Below are 22036 nucleotides of genomic sequence, written 5' to 3'. Positions count from 1 at the left end.
CGTAAAGACCTAGATCAGGGTACTTGACATCCTAGTCCAGAGCATCGAACAGAAATCCACCCTTTCAATGTTTTTTTCCACTGGAAAAGGAGGTCCCTGTAAAGTGTTTATCTAGGAGACTGATTTCCAGCTTACTAGGCAATTTGGCATTAAGAACTTTCTCATAAACATTTACAAATATTCTTCTCTGTAATGAAGTTAATCAGTAAACCGTACAACCTCTGGCCTCTGTCACTTCTTACCTAGTCTCATTTTCAGTTGCCGTGAATAAGCTAAGAATGGTAATGCAGTTTCAGGGGTTAGAAAATCCAGTTCGAATCAGTCCTCATCCCAGCTGTACACCACCAGAATTTGTCACTGACATGATGAGTATGAAGCCTGCTAAAGGTAGGATGCTGCTTGCAGGTGCTCTGGGTTGAGCTTCTGCAGCTGGACGGAGACATGTGGGCGCTTCTGAGATCAAGCAATAGATCTGAGTCAAAGATGGCTCAGCCTGATTAACAAGAGTGGGGTGGAGTGATTTCTATTGAGTTCTCAGCTGGGAAGTTTGGCATTGGGATTAAATCTAAGTGTGTGTTCCCTAAAATTCTTCATGAAGTATTGTGTCAAATTAACATTATTTCAAGTAAAACTTTGATTTTAACATTACTACCAATAGACACATAGAAAATCATTTACAAGTGCATTTTAAAATACGTTTTTAGAGACAAATCTGGGATTCCAGTGAATCATGAATTCCAGTAGCTTGTGATCAACACACACACATGAATAAATGAAACAGTGCCCTTCAAGCAGTAATAGGTATTAATTCATCAAAATTTTGCTCCCATTTAATACAAAATATGTATGTAATGTAGTCATGACATAAAACACATTTTAAGCTACATACTGTGGCTTAAAAATTAAGAAGAGAAATACTGAATTCAAAGAGCTAGCTTCATAATAGTTTTCTCCCAATAGCATATAACAAATCAAAGAAGTAAAGAGTTGGGTTTGGGGAATGTGGTGTTGGTTTTCTCTGAATTCATAAACCATAATTGTAACTAAATATAAATAATATTTTTCTCAAGATAGAAAAGTGATTTTTAAATTTCCAGAAAACTAAATTCCAATAAATTTACACTAATTGCAATTGTGAACATATTTTTTATGTCACAGAGTTGGCATCATCCCATTTGGTGGAAGTGTAATTTTTGAAAGTGACCAACAATGTTTTTAGAAATGGAAATTATTTGGAACGTTAGTGAAGCAAATTTTCCACTTTAACAAACATTTATTAAACATTTACTACATGTCAGGTGCCAAGAATGACAAAAGGGGAATATAGTCTGGTATTTTCTTCCTAGGAATTCACAGACTAATCATACTAATAAAAATGAGTTGAATTCCTGTGTTACACAAGGCACTATGCAGTCTACCCTCTTTGTCTTAGCTCACCCCCACGATGATTGCTCGCATAGGTACCACCTTACTCCAGCTTTGCAGAGGAAGGAACAGTTTTAAAGTTCAATGCCTTTCCCAAGGTCACACATATTGGTCGTTCAAGGTGAACTGAATCCAAAATTTGCCACTTACTGATATACCTTAGTCTGGAGTTTCATACTACCTCGCGTTTAGTATGGAAGATAAGCCTGTGTAGCAATCAAAACAATTTCACATGCTTCAGGTAAGTGCTGCAACAGAGGTGTGTACAAAGGGTGGAAGGAAAGAATTCCACCCAGCAGAACTGGTGCAGACTTCACAGCGGAGGACTCAGCTGACAAAGCAGGGAGAGGCATTGGACAGGCCTGTGTTGGGTAGGGCAAACAAATTGATACTAAGGATTTGGAAATAGAAGAAAAGTAGAAAAGGACATTTTCCCATTCATTCCTATTCAACAAATATTCGATCTGCTGCAGCTGGCGTTGTGCCAGAGATGGGTCCTACCTGGACAATTTCTAGGGAACATTAGAAACTGTGAGATGGTGGAAAAGTGCTTTTATTACTGTGTGGGTCTGAGTCTCACAGATACTTGGGCACACGGTGGTTCTGGTCACAGACTTACTACTGCATCGTTTTGGCAGTCACTAGCCACATGTATCTCTTTAATTTTAAATACTAATTACTTAGTTTAAATAAAATACAGCATTCCTTTCTTTTTGTGGCATTTCTCCGAACTTTTCCTCAACACGATATTTCAAACCTAGAATTACCTTATAAGATTGTGAGGTTGGGTGTTAATAATATCATTTTACAGAAGAAATTGAAGCAGAAAACTACTAGGCAACTGTGTAAGATGTCAAGGCTTACATATGGTGGAAATTGTCTCAGTCCACTTGTTTTGAAATCCGTTGCCTATACTGGCTCATCGGTTTTAAGATGGCCATATATTTACATTTACACTTTGTGAAGATTTGGTGGGTACACTTTAACATGCTAGAAGTAGATACACTTAGAAGATAGAAGCATTACTTAGCATTCTTGTTTCCTGTTCTCCGGTTTTATCATATCTCATTGTTTTAGCTTAATGCAAAGATTATCTGTGCGTATGGAAGCTTTCTAGTTTAAGCTAGATGATTCCTGAGACAGATGTGACATTGATATTATTTGACCTGAGTTGGAATTTCATCGCATTTATTGATTATCAAAATATTTGTTTTTCTGGAGACAGTGCTTAGAGACTTGGAATTGTCATGTTTGGAGAAAAAGTTAACACATTTCCTTGAATTTGACAGAATTCAATAGAATGTCATTTATTTATTGTCTGACCTTGGGCAAGTTGTTTAACCTTTACTATATCTTTGGTGGGGAGAAATCGGGGTGATGGATGAGGAGAGGAAGAGGGTAAGATAGGTTGGAAAATAAAATTTGGGTATAAGTAAAATTAGTACTTTTAATGGTTTTAGCTCTTCCCAATTCTTTCCACTTTAGAAATTCTAACCATTCTGCTTATGATTAGAAATGTATTTACTTTTTTCTTTTTTTCTATAACCATTTCATATTTTTATTCTTTCACTTTATGCTCATAAGACAAAGCACCGCTATCAAAATTTTTTGTCTATCTGATTTTCTGTAACTCAATTGAACCTAGAAGAAAGGCAATGGATTGATACAGCATACTATGTCAATTATTTCTTGCATCAATGAAGAAAGCATTTTCTCTTGATTAAAATTTTTAAACATTTTAAAATTATTATTTGAAAATCGATATACCAAGTGACAGAGAGCTGCAGAGAGATGGAGACAGAGAAAGACTTCTTCCATCCCCTGGTTCATTCCCCAGATGGCCCTAATAGGATGGTCTGGCTAGGTCAAAGTTAGGAGCTAGGATCTTCTTCCAGGTGTCCCTGCGGGTGGTACTAACCCAAACATTTCGGCCATCTTTCCTCTTTTCCCCAGGCCACTAACAGAGAGCTGGACCATAAGTGGAACAACTGGGATGTGAGCCAGTGCCCAGAAGGGATGCCAGTGTTATAGGTGGCAGCTTAACACACTATGCCAAAATGCTGTCCCCCAAAACATTCCTTTTAGTGCTTAATGTGTTTACTGTTGGACCCAACATGGTAGCCTAGCAATTAAAGTCCTTTCTAATCCCAGCAACCCCGCTTCCCATTCAGCTCCTTGCCTGTGGCCTGAGAGAGCAGTCAAGGACAGCCCAAAGCCTTGGGACCCTGAACCCACGTGAGAGACCTGGAAGAGGCTCCTGGCTTCTGGCTTTGGATTGGTGCAGCTCCGGCTGTTGTGGCCACTTGGGGAGTGAATCAATAGATGGCAGATCTTCCTATCTCTCTTCCTCTCTGTATATCTGACTTTCCAATAAAAATAGAATAATTCTTTAAAAAATTTATATATTTACTGTTATAAAAATTCCTAAATCTTAATGAACTCACAAACTCTGTCACATGGAGATTTTAGATAGAAAGAGTTAGTGAAGTCGTCCCTTGCTTAGATGTCCAAAGGCCGAGTCAGGATGGGGAGACAGAGACACAGGTGTCCTTTTGGTATCTTCAGGGGATCGATTGCAGGACCCCCTGTGGGTGTCAACATCTGTGGTTTCTCAAGTTCCTCATATAACATGCTGTAGTGGTTGCATGTACTTAGTGTTCTGGGGTGTGTGTGTAGTTATGTTTTTTCTTAGCACAGTGCTTTAGGCTCAGGGATTTCAACTCCCCCTGTTTTTCCTCCACCCCAACTGCTTTCCCCTATATTATAACAATAGTATAGATCAACAACAATTGCAAGTTCATCATTGTTCTATTTAAGTGTGTCATGACATTGTAGACATAGACAATGGTAGAAAGGCCAGCATTATGCTGAACGTTGTATTTAGCAGTTTCATTGGGAGTCCATCTTTATTCAGAAGCAGAGATGCATATTGCAGTGTATTTCCACTTTATGGTATACTTGCCTCCATTGTAGAATTCCTCTAGATAAAAATATATGTAGATATGTGTTTACCTATACATCTATTGATCTTGTATTTTACATGAAGATTATCTTATATTAGAGAGAACATATGATATTTGTCCTTTTGGGATAGGCTTATTTCACTGTGAATAATGGTTTCTAGATTAGTTGGGATCATTTTGTTGCAAAGGGTTGCATTTCATTCTTTTTAATGCCTGAATAGTATTCCATAGAGTATATGTGCCACCACAGTTTCTTTATCCATTCCTCTTTCAACAGGCATTTGGCTTGTTTCCATGTCTTTGCTATTGTAGAGTATGCTGCTATAAATATAGGATTGCAGCTCACTTTCTCATTTAGATTTCATTTCCTTTTGATATGTTCCCAGAAATGGAATAGCTGGGTCATATGATAGGTCAATTTTCTGTTGTCTCAGTACTCTCCATACTGAGTTCCAAAGTGGTTGTACTAGCTTGCACTTCCACCACTAGTGAAGTAAGGTACCTTTCTCCCCACTCCCTGCCAACAGATGTTGTTAGTAGAGTTTTGGATGTAGGTCAATATCACTGGAATTAGGTGGAACCTCAATGTGGTTTTTATTCCTATTTCCTTCCAATTCTGACTCTGGCTTTCTCCCACTGCACACTTTAGGAAACAGTGGGTGATGACTCAGTGATGGTCTTGTTCCCCATGTGAGAGGTCTGGTTTGAGCTGGGTGCTCCAGGCATCAGCCCCCCGACCATGCCTGCTGATTGTAGGCATTTGATATGTGTAACTGACCCCTGTCACCCTCTGTCTCTCTTTGCAACTGTAACTCTCTAATGAATAAACAAAAATCATTACTTCTACTTTAACATCAGCTACAATTTATCAAATACTTCCAGTGTGCTAAACATTCAGAAAATGCTTGCCATGTCCTATCTCAATGAAGCTTTACATCAGTCCAGGAAGGAAGTTATCATTTCCTGTTTTAAGAAATGAAACTTAAAGATGCTGAGTAAATTGCCAGTGTCACACAAAGAATATTACATGGCACAGATTTAAATCAAGGTAGATAGATTGCACATACTTAATCTCCCCAATTTTTGATGCTCCGCCTTTGTTATATCATGATTAAACTAACATGCCTTTATGACAAAAATTATAAACAATAAAATAATTGCAGTTTCCTACTCCAGAAAAATCACATATAATATACTCTCCCATAGTCATAGCTGTTGAGGTTGTTTTGTAACACAGAAATTCGCCTTGCACAAAGACATGGTATTTTAAAATATTCATGTGATTGTACATCTTATTTTTTAGGTTTATTATTTTCAAATAGCATTATATCATAGGAATCTTGCCATGTCGACCACATGGAGATTAAATCATTGTCTCATACTTACATAATCTTTCAAAGTGTTGATGCAACAAACTTTATAAACTCCTTGATATATATTTAACTTGCTTCCAGCTTACAAAGTTTCTGAGAATAACTAATCTTTAATGAAACTGTTATTCACATAAGTTCAAGCATCAAATATAAGTTTTCTATGGAAATTTATGCTGAGTATTTGAGCTTTAAATAGTGGGAGATATTGATAAATTGCCCTTCATATGTGTTTATTTTCCTGAGTGTGTGTTACTAAATTTTTTAAACTTTGAGAATGAAAGTATTTCAGTTTGGATTTAATTATTGGCAAGCATGAATGTATTTTTGTGTATTTATGGGACACTTGCGGTTATCTTTCTGAGAAATGTATCTGTCTAAATGAAATTAAAGATAACTCACTCATGTCTTTTTGTCCTTTTTCTTTTAGGTTGTTGAGTTTTTCTAATTGGTTTGAAAAAGCTCTTGCATATTTAGATGAATCTTTGGTTTGTCCTCTCTGGTGCAGATATTTTCCTGAGTTTATAATTTGTAATTTGATTATGTAGGAATATGACACACATTCTGTGAAAATGTAAATTTCTACAGTTAAGTATTTCAGTCTTCTCAAAGACTACATTTTTAAGTGATAACGCTAAATCCTCTATGTCATTTCCAGAATTATGGCATTAATTATAGTATTCTTGTCACTTTCATTCAGGTGTACTAACAGAACAAGTAACAAGTCCTCTGGGACAGAATCTAGAAGTGGAACCATATTCACAATACAACAATGTTCAGTTTCCCCAAATTCAACCACAGATTTCTTCATCATCATCCTATTATTCCAACCTGGGTTTCTACTCCCAGCAGCCAGAAGAGTGGTACTCTCCTGGAATATATGAACTCAGACGAATGCCAGCTGAGACCTTCTACCAGGGAGAAACAGAGGTGGCAGACATACCTGTGACCAAGAAGCCCCGAATGGGAGTGTCCGCAGGGAGGATAAAAGGGGATGAGCTGTGTGTTGTTTGTGGAGACAGAGCATCTGGATACCATTATAACGCACTAACCTGCGAGGGCTGCAAAGGTAAGCATCTCTTCATTGTCAACTACCTCCTTGTGAAGGTCACACTACAACTGATGGTTGAAATGCTTTGAGTTTGATGTTTCCCTTTCTCCTTGTAACTTCCTATTTTCTTCTTCGTACCTCCTCACCTTCGTTGGATTACCTTAGATCCTAGGAGAAATGCATAGAATATTTAACTTAAATGCAAATAATCATGCGATCAGATTTAATTTGTTGTGGGTTTTGTTTGTTCCTTAAGAAAAGAGAAGCTGTTGAGATAATCTTTTTAAAATTAAGATTCAGGAAAATAAGATTTCCTTCATACATTTTCATATAATTTAACTGTGAAAAAGAGAAAGGAAATTGTGAAAGAAAAAGGAAGTACTAATTAATTACCTACTTAATAATTAGAAACATCTAATTATTAAACATTGTATCTAAGAAGCATTTATTTTTACATTTCTAATAGATGTTTTAGGGAAATAATAATGAAACCACAATCCATTCAGAATGGGAAAATATAACGTGATATATGAAAATGATTTAAAAACTTCATGTTATTACCATTTCAATAAGGGCACAAATAGTAAGTGTGCAAAATTTCAGGGGAAAGGATAGCATGAACTAACCTGCTCATCCATTTAATTTTGTACTTATTCATTCAACAAATGTTTCTGAAATGCTCACATGAAATGCTCCTATACTTCTTAAGACATGAATCTAACCGGGGTTTTCCGATGCCAATGGCTGCCACAAAATGAACAGTTGACCCCGTCATGTAAGACTGGACCAAGGCAATTTCAAACCATTGAAAGTTTGAAGTGTCAGATTGTGTAAAACCATACTAGTCACTTCGTATAAATGCAATGGGATTTCATTGTGCCAAATTTTAAAAATTTGATTCTTCCCTATCTTCAAATAGTAAAAAGGAAAATATTATCTTCCAATCCCTATAACAAATCACAGGAATAAATGTCTATTGAGACACATAATGAAAATCCATGTTCATCGCTTATATTTCGTGTGTGTTTAGCTTCATATATATTTACATATGTGTGTATACAAACTGTATTTTACAATTTATGAGTCCTCCATTTATTTTTGCAGCAATCATTAGCATTGAAAGCTTCAGTTTAGCATACCACCCAATTGATTCTGCTGAAGGGACAGTTCTTACCTTGGCAGTTATCAGAGCACCTGATAAGTGTGTGTATTTACACGCACAAATATAATAATATACATAAGATATAGATATTTATATGAACTACAAACATATTTAAAATAATTTATAAATATATGAAGCTACACACACGTATATATACTAAATATAAGCAGTGTAAGGTCAGTGCTAATAGCTTATGCTAAATATTCCCTATACTTCATTAGTAAACATACTAATTTTCACACTTTAGTGTACATTTTATAACAGAGAAAACTGAGCTGCAAGAAATTAAGCAGCATACTCAGTGCTTCACGACTAATCATGAGAACATTAAAATTAGTGCTTATAAATCTAATTTCTGATCCTGTTATAACCAACCACAAGATTGCAGTGCTATTTACTGTTTGCCCATGAGGTAGACCAAGAGTAGAACACGCTACTCTTGAGCTATTTGCTCTAGGCTAATATTGACTAATTCAGTGGCCAAAGGAAGAAAACTCCAGTGCTCCACTGAGATAGTGAAGTATTAGTGTTCTAAATCAGTGGGATAAATCCCTGAAGTCTGTAACCTGAGATGGCTTGCTTCCTTCAAAATGGCCTAATAAAATACGATTCTCCTCAGAATAGTTCTGGTGAATACCAGGGTAAATAGAACAGGAGTAGGGAACCAAGGACAACCTCCGAAACTGCAACCATACAGGCAGGCAGAGGGGACTGACACTGTGGCTTCCATGGTAAAGCATCCTGTGACGCCAGCTGTGCCACCACCCATGACACCAGCATTCTCTATGGGCACCAGTTTGAGTTCTGGCTGCTCCACTTCTCATCCAGAGCTCTGCTAATGCAAAACTGGAAAAGCAGTGGAAGATTGCCCAAGTGCTTGCACCCCCTCAACTCATGTGGGAGACGCAGATCAAACTCCTGATTTCGGTCTGGCCCAACTTCGCTGGTCATCTGGGGAGTGGACCAGCATCTGAAAGAAATATTTCTGCCTCTCGCTCAGTCTTTGTAACGCTGTCTTTCAAATAGACTTTAAAATAAATATTTAAAAATCAGGTAGAGGAAAAAAAGACCTTAAAGTGCTTAGCACAGAGGTCAGAGATCTAAGACCACCAGGTTCACAGGAGAGAGTGAGACAGAGAGAGTGGACAGAAGAGAATTACTTTGGAGAAAGTCTAGAAAGATGAAGCAGAATTGGAATGCAGGTTCATTTTTATGAGCAGAGCAAGGCAGTTTTTTTTTTCCACTGATTTTAGTTTGATACTTTGTTCCCACGGTACCAGTAAAAGGGTAAACTTGCAAGCAGTAGAGACAGGATGCAGCCAGGCAGGTTCTATATTCTACACTTGAGTTTGGCACTGCCTTTCTATCAAGAGCCACACAGCAAATATTCAAGGCTCTGTACCACAGCAGCCTCTGTTATAACTGCTCAGCTCTGCCATTATGGCAGAAATGCAGTCACATAAAGATCACACATGTTATGTTACAATAAACTTTACTTACAGGAGCATGTGTTTATTTTAGTGATTGATGCCTGTGCCCCATTTTTGAGAGGTGGAATTCTATTCCAAGCTCCAACTATTTCTATTCCAACTAATTCTATTCCTAACTCCAACTTCCTGTCAGTGCAGACCTTAGAAGGCTGCACTGCAAAATGACAGCATTATCTATCTTATAGGATATCGGGCAAGATTAGATTCTTGTGTTTAAAGATTTAAGACATCATTGAAAGTCTTTTAGATCTATGATACACATGATGTAAAAATACACAAGGGAAAAAAAACAATAGATTTTCCTTTTTTTTTTTTTATCTTTTTGTTCAAGAAAGTTAAAAGACAAAGATCATTGTGAAACTTCCAGCTTTTACTGGTTTTTATTATCTGGCTTCCTCAGAAATTCTAATTTGTCTGCATGTTTTATTTGTCAAGACATGCATAGCATCAGTGAGAGAAACTGTGGTTTTCATTTTATTTAAATGATAACTTTGGAAAGCAGGCATAATGTAGAGTGACAACAGCTGCCATTTGTTCATTCCTAGATTAAATCAAGAGCTTTCTTTCCCTCTAAGTTATCAGTGCAACTTGCATAACCAAGAAAACCAATCTGCATATGACTGGAAAATTCAAACAGTCACATTTCTAAATAGGTCAGCGTCTGTCACATCCATCCAAATACTAGAAACGTCTATACACGTCAGAGAATGATGGGATTATTAAAGGCCATTTTTATCAGCAAACAGTGATCCTGTTCTCCTTTTGAATACATTTTTATATAAGATAAAGAGCTGCTGAGATTTAGCTGTGAGGTTTTAGAAAAGCTTCCAAAATTACTGAAACTCTCCGATGGAGAATAGATCTGTTTCCACTGTTGTCCGTCCATTGTTGATGAACATTTGTGAAGACTCTAAACTTACAGGAATCCCACTTGAAATTGAGTGACATCTGATTTTATATGATTTAAATAATCTCAAATGAACTCTGTAAGTAAAATTATCTCAGAGTGTGAGTCAAAAAAGGACTCCAAATTATTCCACTGCATTGGAAGCCTTTTGTAGAACGTCATACAAAAGCCTGGGAAGAATAGTTTGCTACGGCAGATCATTTAGATTCTAGTCCCAACTGCTGTTCTTCCCAGCTGTCCTAAATGACTTTATCTATCTAGGTTTCAGATCCTCACTCATGAAAGAGGAAACGACTTTCCAACAATTAGAAGACAAGAGCCTTGAGGAAAAAGCATTGTGTGGGCTGATTAATTTAGACTAGGAGGACTCTCAGAAAGTAGAACTCATGAAACATGAACAAAGACAGAATCCCACTGAAGTTCCAAGCAAGAATATATGATCATCTTGGTTGGAGTTTCAGATGTCGCAGAGTTAGTGGGAGATGGGCAGGAGCCTTGTAGCTTCAAGATTCAAGAAGTGTGTATCAGCTCACATGCACATCTCTGGTTGTCCACTATGCTCACACTCTTCCTAGTATCGGTCAGCAATAGGAGGCCAGGGTCCATCGAAAATGCTTTATTAGCAAAGTGATTTCCACCTTATTTGAGCTATGTGGCCGAGTTGTTGTTACTTTGATTAGGGCTTCTAGTTCCTATAAAATATCTCAAAGTAGAATCCATTGCTAGAAGATAAATAGATTTGAAAGACAGAGTTACAGAGAGAAGGAGAAAAAGAGGGCCATCTTGTACATGCTGGTTGAAACCCTAAATCTCATAATAGCCTAGCTGAAGCCAGGAGCCAGGAGCTTCTTCTGGGTTTCCCATATGGATGCAAAGGATTCAGGACTTGAACTATCTTCCACTGCTTTCCAAGGCACATCAGTAGGGAATTGAATTGGTAATACAGCAACTAGGTCTTGAACTGGTGTGTATGTGAGACGTGGCATTGCAGGTGCCACATCAGCAATGCCGCAATGCTGGCTCCCAATCCTGGGGTATCAGTCTGAGGTAATAATTGAATTCTGAGTGTTGATCCAGAGTCCTGCAGGGTCATTCTGACCATTGTGCCACTCCCTTAATTTTGTGAATTAATCTTTATTTAGGAGTTAACTTACAATTACCACAGGGGTGACACAATTGTAAGCTAAGGGAGAGAGATTGGGGGGCCAAGAAAGTCCACATCAAAGGCACTAGGGATGGGACTCTGTTTCCATTTCAGAGTCAGCACCTTACAGAACTGTCTTCTCCTTGGAGGTTCGGTATGGGTGCTGATCCAGCACTTAGAACTTGTGAGACTCATCCCATCCCCAGCCTATGAAGAAGTTCCCCAGACCTCTTCAACGACAGGCTGCCTCTGCTTCCCCAACTCTAAAATCATCGTCCTCCACTTCCAGTGTCTTTACATCTCTGAGTTGGTAGAAACCCTTTCAATGAAGTTTTGAAAACAAAAGGTATATGTAAGAGTTTAGTTTTAGATAAACAACCTTAGCTTTATCTCAGTTAAGTGAACATGAAAAGATGAATACCTTTCTTCAGATGGAAAAGAAAACGAGAAAGCGTAAGAAGTAAGAACAAAGCACCCATGAATAAACAATACAGTGTATGTTCACCTTGACATTCTTAAGAGTATTGCAAAAGAGTCACTTAAAAACTCAAACAAATTACAAAAAGTAATGATTCTCTGTTATGACCTGGGCACCTGCTATGCTGTGCAAGACTTAGGGAGATTCATATCTGAGACCATTTTCAGAAACTTGAACTCTTTCCTGGAAGACCATGTAATGTGGTGGTTAAGAGCAGAAGGTCTGAATCAGGTTCAAATCAGAGCTCTACCACTTATTATCTATAAAATCTTGAGCAAATTAACCCTTGCATAACCTACTCTCATTTTCCAGAAGAGATCATAACAGTATCTACTCCATTATATTATTATGAATATTAAATAAACTGCTCTTTTTAAAGTGTTTAGAATAGTGTTTGTCACAAATAAAAGGTATCCCTGGGTTATGGGAAGGTAAATTCTCTGGTTACTCAGCTCCGTGTGTTTGTTGCTGCTTAAAATGCTTGGAAATCATTAATCTTAAAAAAAATTGTCAACCATTCTTGTAGAGTTTAGGGCAAGGTACCAGTGTCGGTCATTGTAGGCTGGCATGAGCATGTTTGTATAATGGGAATAGGGTATAGCATATGAGTTCCACCTTTATACTGAAGTAGAAAAGCAGCAATGTAGAAAACAGTGTGTGATATTCTGCAGGATGGAGGGATCTCTTTATGTCATCCCACAGCTATTTGTCTGCTACCTAAGGATGTCTCCCCAGTCTGCACATTCCCTGCATGGCAATGGCAACCTGTCCACCCATCTTTATTGCCAGTAAGGCTCTATTCCTTAGTGAATTTCCTTTGCATTCATTTTCAAATGACTTTTCTGATATGAGCATTGTTAGATTTGTGCAAGAAGGAGCAAAATAGAAAGAGTAGTTAGTGTATGGACATATTTGCATAAATATAAATACAGTGTATGAACCACTACTTAAATGATGCAAGGATAATATTGTATTGCCATCTCAGAATGAAAGCTAATTAATTCAGCCATTGAAATGATAATGATTTCTTTTTCAGTTACTACCAGAGTTAAAAAAAAAAATGCATGCCAAATTGTTCCATGCATCATTCCTTTGATTCATCTTGGAATAAGCACTTTTATTCTATTGACTATTGAGCTGTCAATCAGTGGCTGTGGCAATTTGAAAGGGAGTCAGTTCTAGGAGGATCTGGAGATGAATAAGGAGACTTAATTTACAAAGGCTAATGTGTTCACTGAGTTCACGGAAATAGATCTCTTTCCACTTTTAGTCTCTTTTAAAATGCACACTCTGGTGTTTACATTCTCAATATCAACACAGTCTGAAGCATAAAGTCTTTTTTAGACCTTGCCTAGATTTGACATGTAGTAAACGCAAAGATCTTTTTCACTGAGATTTGTGCCAGCTGATAAATTTACAAGCAAGACCATGACTTCATTGCTTCTGACATCTTTAAACTTTTCCTTCAGCTTGTGTCTTTTGCGCTTGGCAAGTTATCAAGATCTGAGTGTCTTTCTCACTTTGCCCTCTCTGTTCTCTCCTGGTCTAAGTCAGGCAATGATTGTGTTAGCTATATTGAGGACTGAGGACATGATTTTCTGAGTCCAGTCTCCTAGTCTTGCTTTCTTCATTTGGCTCCAAGGTTTCTTCCCAAGGTGCAGGTTAAGTGCAACCTCTCTGGTAGAACCTTTGAGTGGCTTCTTCCCCCTGCCTCGGAAGGAAGGGTTCAGTTCCTTTGTTTGCCATTCAAGAACATTCAATCACAGACCGTTGCCACTATATCCCTTTACCAATCTCCAACTAATTCTCCTAACTCTACCCTCTTACCAAGATGGATTATCCCCATGTATAACCCTTTACTTTGGTTATTTTCATGGGGTCTTCCAAAAATCCTGCTGCTCATCCAAACCCCTGCTTAAATTCTGCTTCTTCCACAGATCTCTTCCTGAGTCTGAATTAATCAGTGATACTCAGTCCATATAATACTTCCAGCTGTTGGGAAATCCTCATGTTATACTCCTGTTATTTGATGATTTTTTGCCATCTGCTAGAAAAGTACCATCATTCTACTTGCCCTGTCTTCAAAGCCATTGTTGCCCCTGCCCTTTAAGTGTGGCATTACTTTTACCAGCATGTAGTGCAATTCTGAAATTTATGAGTTATTTAGCTATTCTATCACACTATCTTAAATTATATTGTGAATTTATTCTATGTTTTTCTGCTAAGTTGGAAGCTATGAAAATAAGAAATGTTTTATTCATCTTTGGATTTCCCAAGTCAGATAATGTAACTTTCAGATAGAAGGTGACTCGTGAATGCAACTGTAGGAAAATGAATAGAGCACAGACTTTAGTGCCTGACTGCTGGATTTGGATTCTCTTAGGCCACTTATTAACTATGTGATGAGAGCCCAGTGATTTAACCTCTCTGAACCTTTTATTCTTCATCTAGAAATAGAGATATGCAATATAATTTTCATTATAAAACTGATATGTATTGAACAACTCAATGGAGGTAAAGAATCTGTAACAGTAAGTACTTAACAAATATTAAACTATTTTATCACTATTAAGATAGGAGGACACTTATATTCGCAATTTTATCAAAGGTATGAAGACAATTGAAAGACCAGAAATAGGGTGGCCAACTGCTTATAGGGGGAATTCCTCTGTTCCATGGGTTGGGGTTTATTGAACCAAATAAAGCCAACTTGGAATTATCTTAAGGCCACACCTTTAGGATCATATGTAGAAACATCCATGTTCAGAGTGTGGTGTGAACAGCTCCATTTCTAGATGAAGAAGGAGTTACACAACACACCATGGGGTAGAACAAGAACATATTTACTCTAACACACGAAGTGCAGATAAAAGTCTCGCAGTGATGAGAACAGTTATAGCGTGAATCAGAGGCAAAGGAAAAGGAGTCAACTTTGAAAGCTACAAAGCACAACCCAGCTTACAATCATACCCTGAGCTCTCTTTACCAATGGTGACCATGTTCTCTAAGATCTCCACCCGTGCATGCCTACAGCCATACATAGTACTGGTACTTTTTCCACACAAACATATGTGCTTATGATAGAGTTTTTTCTAAATTTGGTACAGCAAGAAGTTAACAGCAACAGCAACGTAGAACAATCATAACAAAGTACTATAATAAAATTGTGCAACTGTGGTCTCTTTCTTTTTCTCAAACAGATAGGGTGGGTAGGATATACAGAATGGATACCCAGGACAAAAGGATAATTTAGTTCTTGATAGAACAGAGCAAGATGGTATGAGATTTCCTTATTGCATTCACAGTAATAAACTCCATGAATTATTTAAACCTCATGAATGATTTATTTCTGGAATTTGCGGTATATTTTCATATCATTCTATTTAAGAGAGAGAAAAGTGAGAGAAAAGCAGAGGGAGAAAAGAAGAGAGAGAAGCTCCTTTCCATTGGTTCACATCTTGACTGGGCCTAAAATCAGAAGTTCAATCCAGTTGTCTCAGGTGGTAAGAACCCAATCATTTGCCAGGTTCTGGAGCTGGATATTAAACCCTAGTACTTCAACGAGGACTTGGACAGCTGAATTGCTAGGCTAAATGTGACATCCCATCGGCATTTTTATAATGCAGTTGGCTTCAGTCCCCAAGACTAAGGAAAGTGAAACTGGATAGTAAGGGAACCATTATAAAGCAAAGAAGTGCTTCCCTGTTCCTTCTTCCATTTCTTTTCACAATCCTCTCCCCTCTTGCCTCTAGAAGTGTTGGAAACCACAGTGAGCCAGGCGGGGTGGAAAGAGTAGAAGTGGGTCTGGCACATGGCAAAAAGGAAAGGAGGAAGGAGGCATCGCTTCCCTCACAGACTGCATGACCTTACTGGACTTTGCTTTTAAATCAAAGTGGTATTTGTATTAAGACACTAGACTGGCATAGTAAGTGCTGAATGTGACTTTATCTCAGAATGTTTGGGAAATAGCTACAAATATTCCAAGACTTAGCTCAATGTTTGCCTCTTTTCCTGATGTTTTAACCCAAATAGATCTTCTCTGTGTCTGTTCTGCCCCAAGACAGCTGCCCATCAAAACTCATGTGAAGATGAGCAGTTGAGTGCAGTGTGTTAAGGCACCATTTGGGATGCCTGCATCCCATTTCTAAGTGCCTAGAATCAAGCCCTGCCTCGCTTTCCACCCAGCATCCTGCTAACACATTCAGGAAGCAACAGAAGATGGCCTGAGAACTTGAATTCCTGTCATCCATGTCAGGGACTCAAATGGAGTTCTCAGCTTCCTCCTTCAGCTCTGACTGTTGTGGCCATTTCCAGAGAGAAGCAGAATATAACAGATATTTCTCTCTTGTTGGTGTCACTGTATACTTTGGATAAATAATTCCTCAAAAAAGGAAAGAATCCATGCAATCTTAATTTCACTTGGTTAGTTATTGGGATGTCTTTGTCTTCAACCAGCTTTTAAATCTGGGAGGACAGGAGAAAATAACTGGACTTTCCAACACCAGCATCTAACAACTTACTACCACAAAATTGACCCATTGATACATGAAAGTTTCTTTTTCTCTCTAGGAGGGGCTATAATTCAGATTTGCAGTTCTTTTTGAGAGATAGAAGCAGTAGCCTTTTCTATTACACAATAAATTTCAAAGTTCCATTTGCTACCACTATAACCAGAGTGCACAGATACTCTGAAGTGGTTCAGCAGAGAAACAATCTGACATCTCTCCGTCTAAGTGTGTCTTCCTGAGAAGTTCCCAGGGCCATTTTACACTCTCAGTGTTTCCTCCCCAGGTTTCTTCAGGAGAAGCATTACCAAAAACGCAGTGTACAAGTGTAAGAACGGAGGCAACTGCGTGATGGACATGTACATGAGGAGGAAGTGCCAAGAATGTCGACTAAGGAAGTGCAAAGAAATGGGAATGTTGGCTGAATGTATGTATACAGGTATTCACTCCAAATAACTAAATTCCACTAAAAATCTCTTAAGGAGGCAGATGCCAGGTAATTCCCACCAGAGCAGGGCAATAAGTGCTTTAAGGAAGGGATCTTCCGGGCCCAGCAAGCAATGAGTCACTAATGTTGTCCAGACGGTCAATCAATTCAGGAGCACTGGATTTGCCTGGAAGAAGCAGCTGCTTTTTTTTGTTATTGTTGTTGTTCTTTGTTGCAGTGAAGTTGCACTAACAGTTAAGTAACATACTTTAGCTAAAGTTTTTTTTCAAAATTTAATTTTAGTCATTATCATAACAACTTACAGTTGCAGGAAAAAAAAAGACTGTTTTATAAGGTATAACTGCCTCTGAATGGTCTAGATAGAGTTTTAAACTGACTCATTTTATTAAGAATCCGTCTTGTCTTAGAGGAGCTTTGAGCCAATTTGTAGTGCTTTACACAGGAAATTAACTACTCTGAGTTTTAATATAATTTTGCTCTTTGATCTGATAAAGAGACACTATATTAACTTCTGACTTTGTGAGGAATCCTAATCTACATCAAAAAATGTAGAATGCATGCTAGTCTATAACATAATTAATTTTTCAAAATGCAAATTCTAAGGACTGCTCAGACTTTGAGATCTGCTCCTCCTCAAACCACAAATAGACAAACAAAAGTCACCCAGGGGATGATCACAGTCAGGGAAGGAATGCCACAGGAAATAAAAGCCTTTGGAAGGTGACTCCAGTCCTATTGTTCCCGAACTGTAAAGGCTACTGGGATGGACCCAGAGAAATAATACATGCAGAAGAGAGAAAAACAGACCTGGGTAAATAATCCAGTTCTGGGGAGATGAAAGTTTTAGAGTGGCTGATCACAATCTTGTCTTAGCAGACATGAAACGAGAACACAAGGACTGCTGCTGGCATCCAATCTCATGATGGAAACGGGGGGTGCTGTGGCTCAGGTTGCTCATCACTTAAATATGAACTTGTTCCAGCCAGTGCCCTGGGGGCATTGGGCATACGCCCATCTGTAAAGGCACAGAATATTATTAATACCCCCCCAAAGCCTTCCAGGAAAAAGATGCAGATCTTTCACAGACTATGAAAAAATTTCTCTGCACAAAGAAATTCCTGGAACTTTGTCATTAGCATCAAGAGAATAAGCAAATTAAATGTAGAAGGTTATTTTTTGCGTTATTTGTAACAGTTTAACCATGAATTAATGATACTATTGTACATTTTGTACTATTGTACAAAAAATCATCTTGAATTATGCTTGTCTTTAACTATATTCTCAATGGCTTCTGTAGCTCAGATAACACATTTTAAAATGCAACCCTAAAACATGCTAGTATTTGCTCTATTTAACCAATTTAGTTATGCGTTACTTTTGATGGCACAGAATGTAAACAGGGGTGAAAATCTTTGAAATACTATCTTTCAAAGTCCTCTAAACCAGGAATTAGAAGACTACTTTTTATCCTTTTGTTGACTTAATATCTTGCATCTGCAATAATGCTTTAGTATCAGAGATTCTTGATGTGAAGCTAATTTTTAGAAAAGTGATCTGATTCCATTTAGAAGTCAATGAGGTAGGCGTTATTTCCATTTTACAAATGAAGATACTGAGAGCATAGAGGTGAAGATTCTCTTAGTCAATCATTAAACCCTGGTTCTCTTTTTTAAAAAACATTAGAAATTGCACAAGGAGTTTTCTGAACTGGCTGCACGTGGGCTGTTCGTGACCACACACTCAGCAGTGTTTTTCTGCAATCAGTGACATCCCTGTGTTTGTTTTTCAGGTCTGTTAACTGAAATTCAGTGTAAATCCAAACGACTGAGAAAAAACGTGAAGCAGCATGCAGATCCGACCATTAATGACGACACTGAAGGACAGGACTTGCGACAAGTGACGTCGACAACAAAGTCATGCAGGGTAATAACATGCAATGGTGTTGGTTGCAGCTGGGAGGAGCTGGTGTCTGGGAACCTGGAGGTTTGGCTAGGAGGTTTTCCACAGTCACAGTGGAATTCCCATAGCAGCTGTGCCAGGCAGAGCCTTTTTTTCTTTTCCCTTTAATCCAAAGAGGAACGTATGCCTCGGTGTAGAAAACCAAACAGCTGCAGTATATAATATCAAAGTTCCTGTTTCCATTCCACTCCCAATACCTAGTGGTGGTGTTCGGGAATGCTTTGGTGTGTATGGTGGGGATTTTTCAATCAAGCATTTTTGAATTAAAAAAAAAATTAAGTGTATTTATTTGAGTTTCAGAGAGAGATTCTGTCTGTCAGTCCACTCCTCAAATGACTCCAGCAGCAGCTGGAGTTAGGTTCAACTGAAATTGATTCCAGAAACTCAATTCCTGCACAGGTGGCAGAGACCCAAACTTCCTGAGCCATCATCTGCTGTCTACCAGAGTACACACTAGCAGGCAGCTGGAATCAGAAGCACGATTGGAACTGCAACTCAGGCATTCTACTATGGAGTGCTCTGACCCTTGGGCCTCTCAACTAGTTCTTAACTGTTAAACCAAATGCGCATTCTCTTCCCACTCCCATCGTGTTTTGATGATTGATTTTTTTCCCCCCTGTCATTAAGGAAGGGGGTCATTTCGGGAAGAACCAAATAGAGACTGTGGAGTAGTACTGATCACTGGGTGAAACAAGATGATTAAAAATTTGTGAACCAATAAATAAAAAAGCCCTTTCAGGGTATTCAAAAATTCCCAGAAAGCTCTTTGAACAACCAAAGACTAAAGAATATCATCTGAAATGATAGGCAAACACATTGTGATAATCCACAGGATGACCGGAAGTTTAGCTGGCTATTGGCTAGAAGGCCAAAGCCACAACCTTATGCATACTTATACTATTGACTAAGAACACTTCATCCATATTTAGCTTTTCAAATATGTTACTTTTCTTCACCTAATAAAAACAATTTTCTATAAAAACATGATTTTGCCATATTTCATTAGTTATACGATCCTATTGAAGACAAAGAGGTGGCTGAGATCTGAATTGTCCAGACCAATGACTCCATTGTTAGGTCCACCCAAACATGTTCCTGTAAATGACCAGATATTTTTGGCTTTGGCCATATGGTCTCCATGCCAGCTATTCAACTTTACTCTTTTAGTGCCACAGTAGTATAGATACTATGTAAAGAAATGGTTGTGTTCCGTTAAAATTTTATTTGTAAAACCAGGATGATCTATAGGTAACAGTTTACCAAACTCTGCTGTATGTGAATATTTGTAGGTGGAGTATCTGTTTTGCATGTAAGAAGTTCCTTTTATCAGATCCTGCAGTTTCACTGACCTACATGAATGAGCTCAGCAGTCTTCAAATCCAACATTTTACTTCCAAACATACATGAAGATAGTATTTTTTAAAATCCCTATGATATAGTTACAAGTTTAGCAAAATGTGCTACAGATTGTTGAAGGACCCAGGGAAAACAATTACCTACCATATTAGAGCTCATGCTCCTTGCAAGTATTTAGGGTCTTTCAAAAACAAGTCTGCTATTGGTCCATTCCAGATAAATGCAACAGAAAGAATGTCTTCTGTCTTCCCTAACACCTTTTATTTTCTTGCCAGTGTAGGAGAAAACTGAACTCACCCCAGACCAACAGAATCTTCTACATTATATTACGGACTCATATAACAAACAAAGGATGCCTCAGGAAATAACAAATAAAATTGTATGTATAATATCTGAAATTAGATAGATTTAATAATGATAATATTTTGTTTATCTTGGAAATGGGATCTGTATTTGAATAAGTTTGAAATACATATATATATATATAAATTTTTTAGCAATATTAAACAATAAACGAGTAAGAAGTCCCATATCTAACTTGCTAATACTAATTGCTCTCCAAAGACCTGAGAACTATAAGGCAGACCATTACATTTTATTACCTAAATTGTTTTTTCTTTGCTGTAATTATTTTATATTTATCTTCTTTCTTACATATTCGTTATGTGCTTTTTTAGTTAAAAGAAGAATTCAGTGCAGAAGAAAATTTTCTCATTTTAACAGAAATGGCCACCAGTCATGTGCAGGTTCTTGTAGAGTTCACAAAAAAGCTTCCAGGTATTTTTCTTTTTAACATTCAAAGTGAATTCTTATTGAGTGTTTGTATATGGATTTTTTAACTACTCTGTAGTCATCTTGTGAGATTATATCTGCTATCAGTATTCCCACTGCCAGCTAGTTTTACATGTCATTATTTCCCTTTTCACGCTGTGAGATATTGTTCTGTTGAGGAAGGCAAATCTTTTCATTGTAAAATGGGAATCATCTTCAAACTGCCATGTCAGTCCTGGCCCCCAGCTCCTAACTCCAGACTCCTAACAATGTTTGCCCCCGAGGTACTGTGCTGATGGTTCAGTTCATTGGAGTCCTACCAACCACAGGGGGAGCATGGATTTGGTTCCCACCTCTCAGCTTTGGCCCAGTCCAGGCATGGTATATAGGGAGTAAACCATGAGATCAAAGACACCCTTGTCTCTTTCTCCACCTCCAAAATAAATAAATTAAAATCAACAAATATGTCTAACTACTATAGGCAAGAAATGCTAGAGTCAGAAAATGCACTTTGGAGTATTTGCAGTAATTTTTCCCTATTAGTGGATAAAAACTGAGGGTTCATTATGGAGAGCTGTCTTTATCAGATTTGGGTAAGATGGATTTGAGCAGGGAGGACCATTTAGTGTGCTGCCACATGGGTCCAGGTGGGAGAGCCTGGAATAAAGCTATAGTAGTGGGAGCAAGGAAATAATGTAAGAGAGATTTGAATATTGACAGGCTTGTTGAATGATTGCATGGATGAATTGAGAGAGAAGACTCACCCATAGCCATTCTGATAGTCCCAGTACAAAAACTAAAATGCAAGAGTTTTATTTTTCAATATTAAGTTCTATCATATTATCAATAACATCTAAGCCAATAGGTTTACATTATTTCTGTGTTTCTTTACAAATTGGATTTCCCTTGGTCTAGATAAGTATAGTAAATGCATTGTATAGGCATAACACTATATTATTAAATCGTAGAAGCTAGTTTCTAAATAGGATTTTAATTAGACATGTTAA

General features: G+C 37.8%; 1 protein-coding gene across 2 annotated transcripts in view; it reads left to right on the top strand.

The window, feature by feature from the left end:
* The first annotated feature begins 248 nt into the window (after positions 1–248).
* Positions 249–22036, top strand: part of NR1H4 (nuclear receptor subfamily 1 group H member 4) — a 40193-nt gene continuing 18405 nt past the window's right edge. Inside the window, exons 1-6 of one of the 2 annotated variants that reach the window (XM_004589619.3) lie at positions 249–387; positions 6459–6827; positions 16782–16922; positions 18733–18866; positions 20539–20637; positions 20936–21035. In XM_004589619.3, the coding sequence (XP_004589676.1) occupies positions 279–387; positions 6459–6827; positions 16782–16922; positions 18733–18866; positions 20539–20637; positions 20936–21035 (952 nt within the window). In that variant the 5' untranslated portion in view covers positions 249–278. Of the gene's footprint in view, positions 388–6458; positions 6828–16781; positions 16935–18732; positions 18867–20538; positions 20638–20935; positions 21036–22036 lie in introns of both variants that reach the window. The other variant, XM_004589618.3, reaches the window with a different exon arrangement.

The sequence above is a fragment of the Ochotona princeps genome, chromosome 15, assembly GCF_030435755.1.
Source record: "Ochotona princeps isolate mOchPri1 chromosome 15, mOchPri1.hap1, whole genome shotgun sequence".
Classification (NCBI taxonomy): domain Eukaryota; kingdom Metazoa; phylum Chordata; class Mammalia; order Lagomorpha; family Ochotonidae; genus Ochotona; species Ochotona princeps.
The sequence above is the reverse complement of the archived record's forward strand: the minus strand, read 5'-3'. Positions and strand labels throughout refer to the sequence as shown.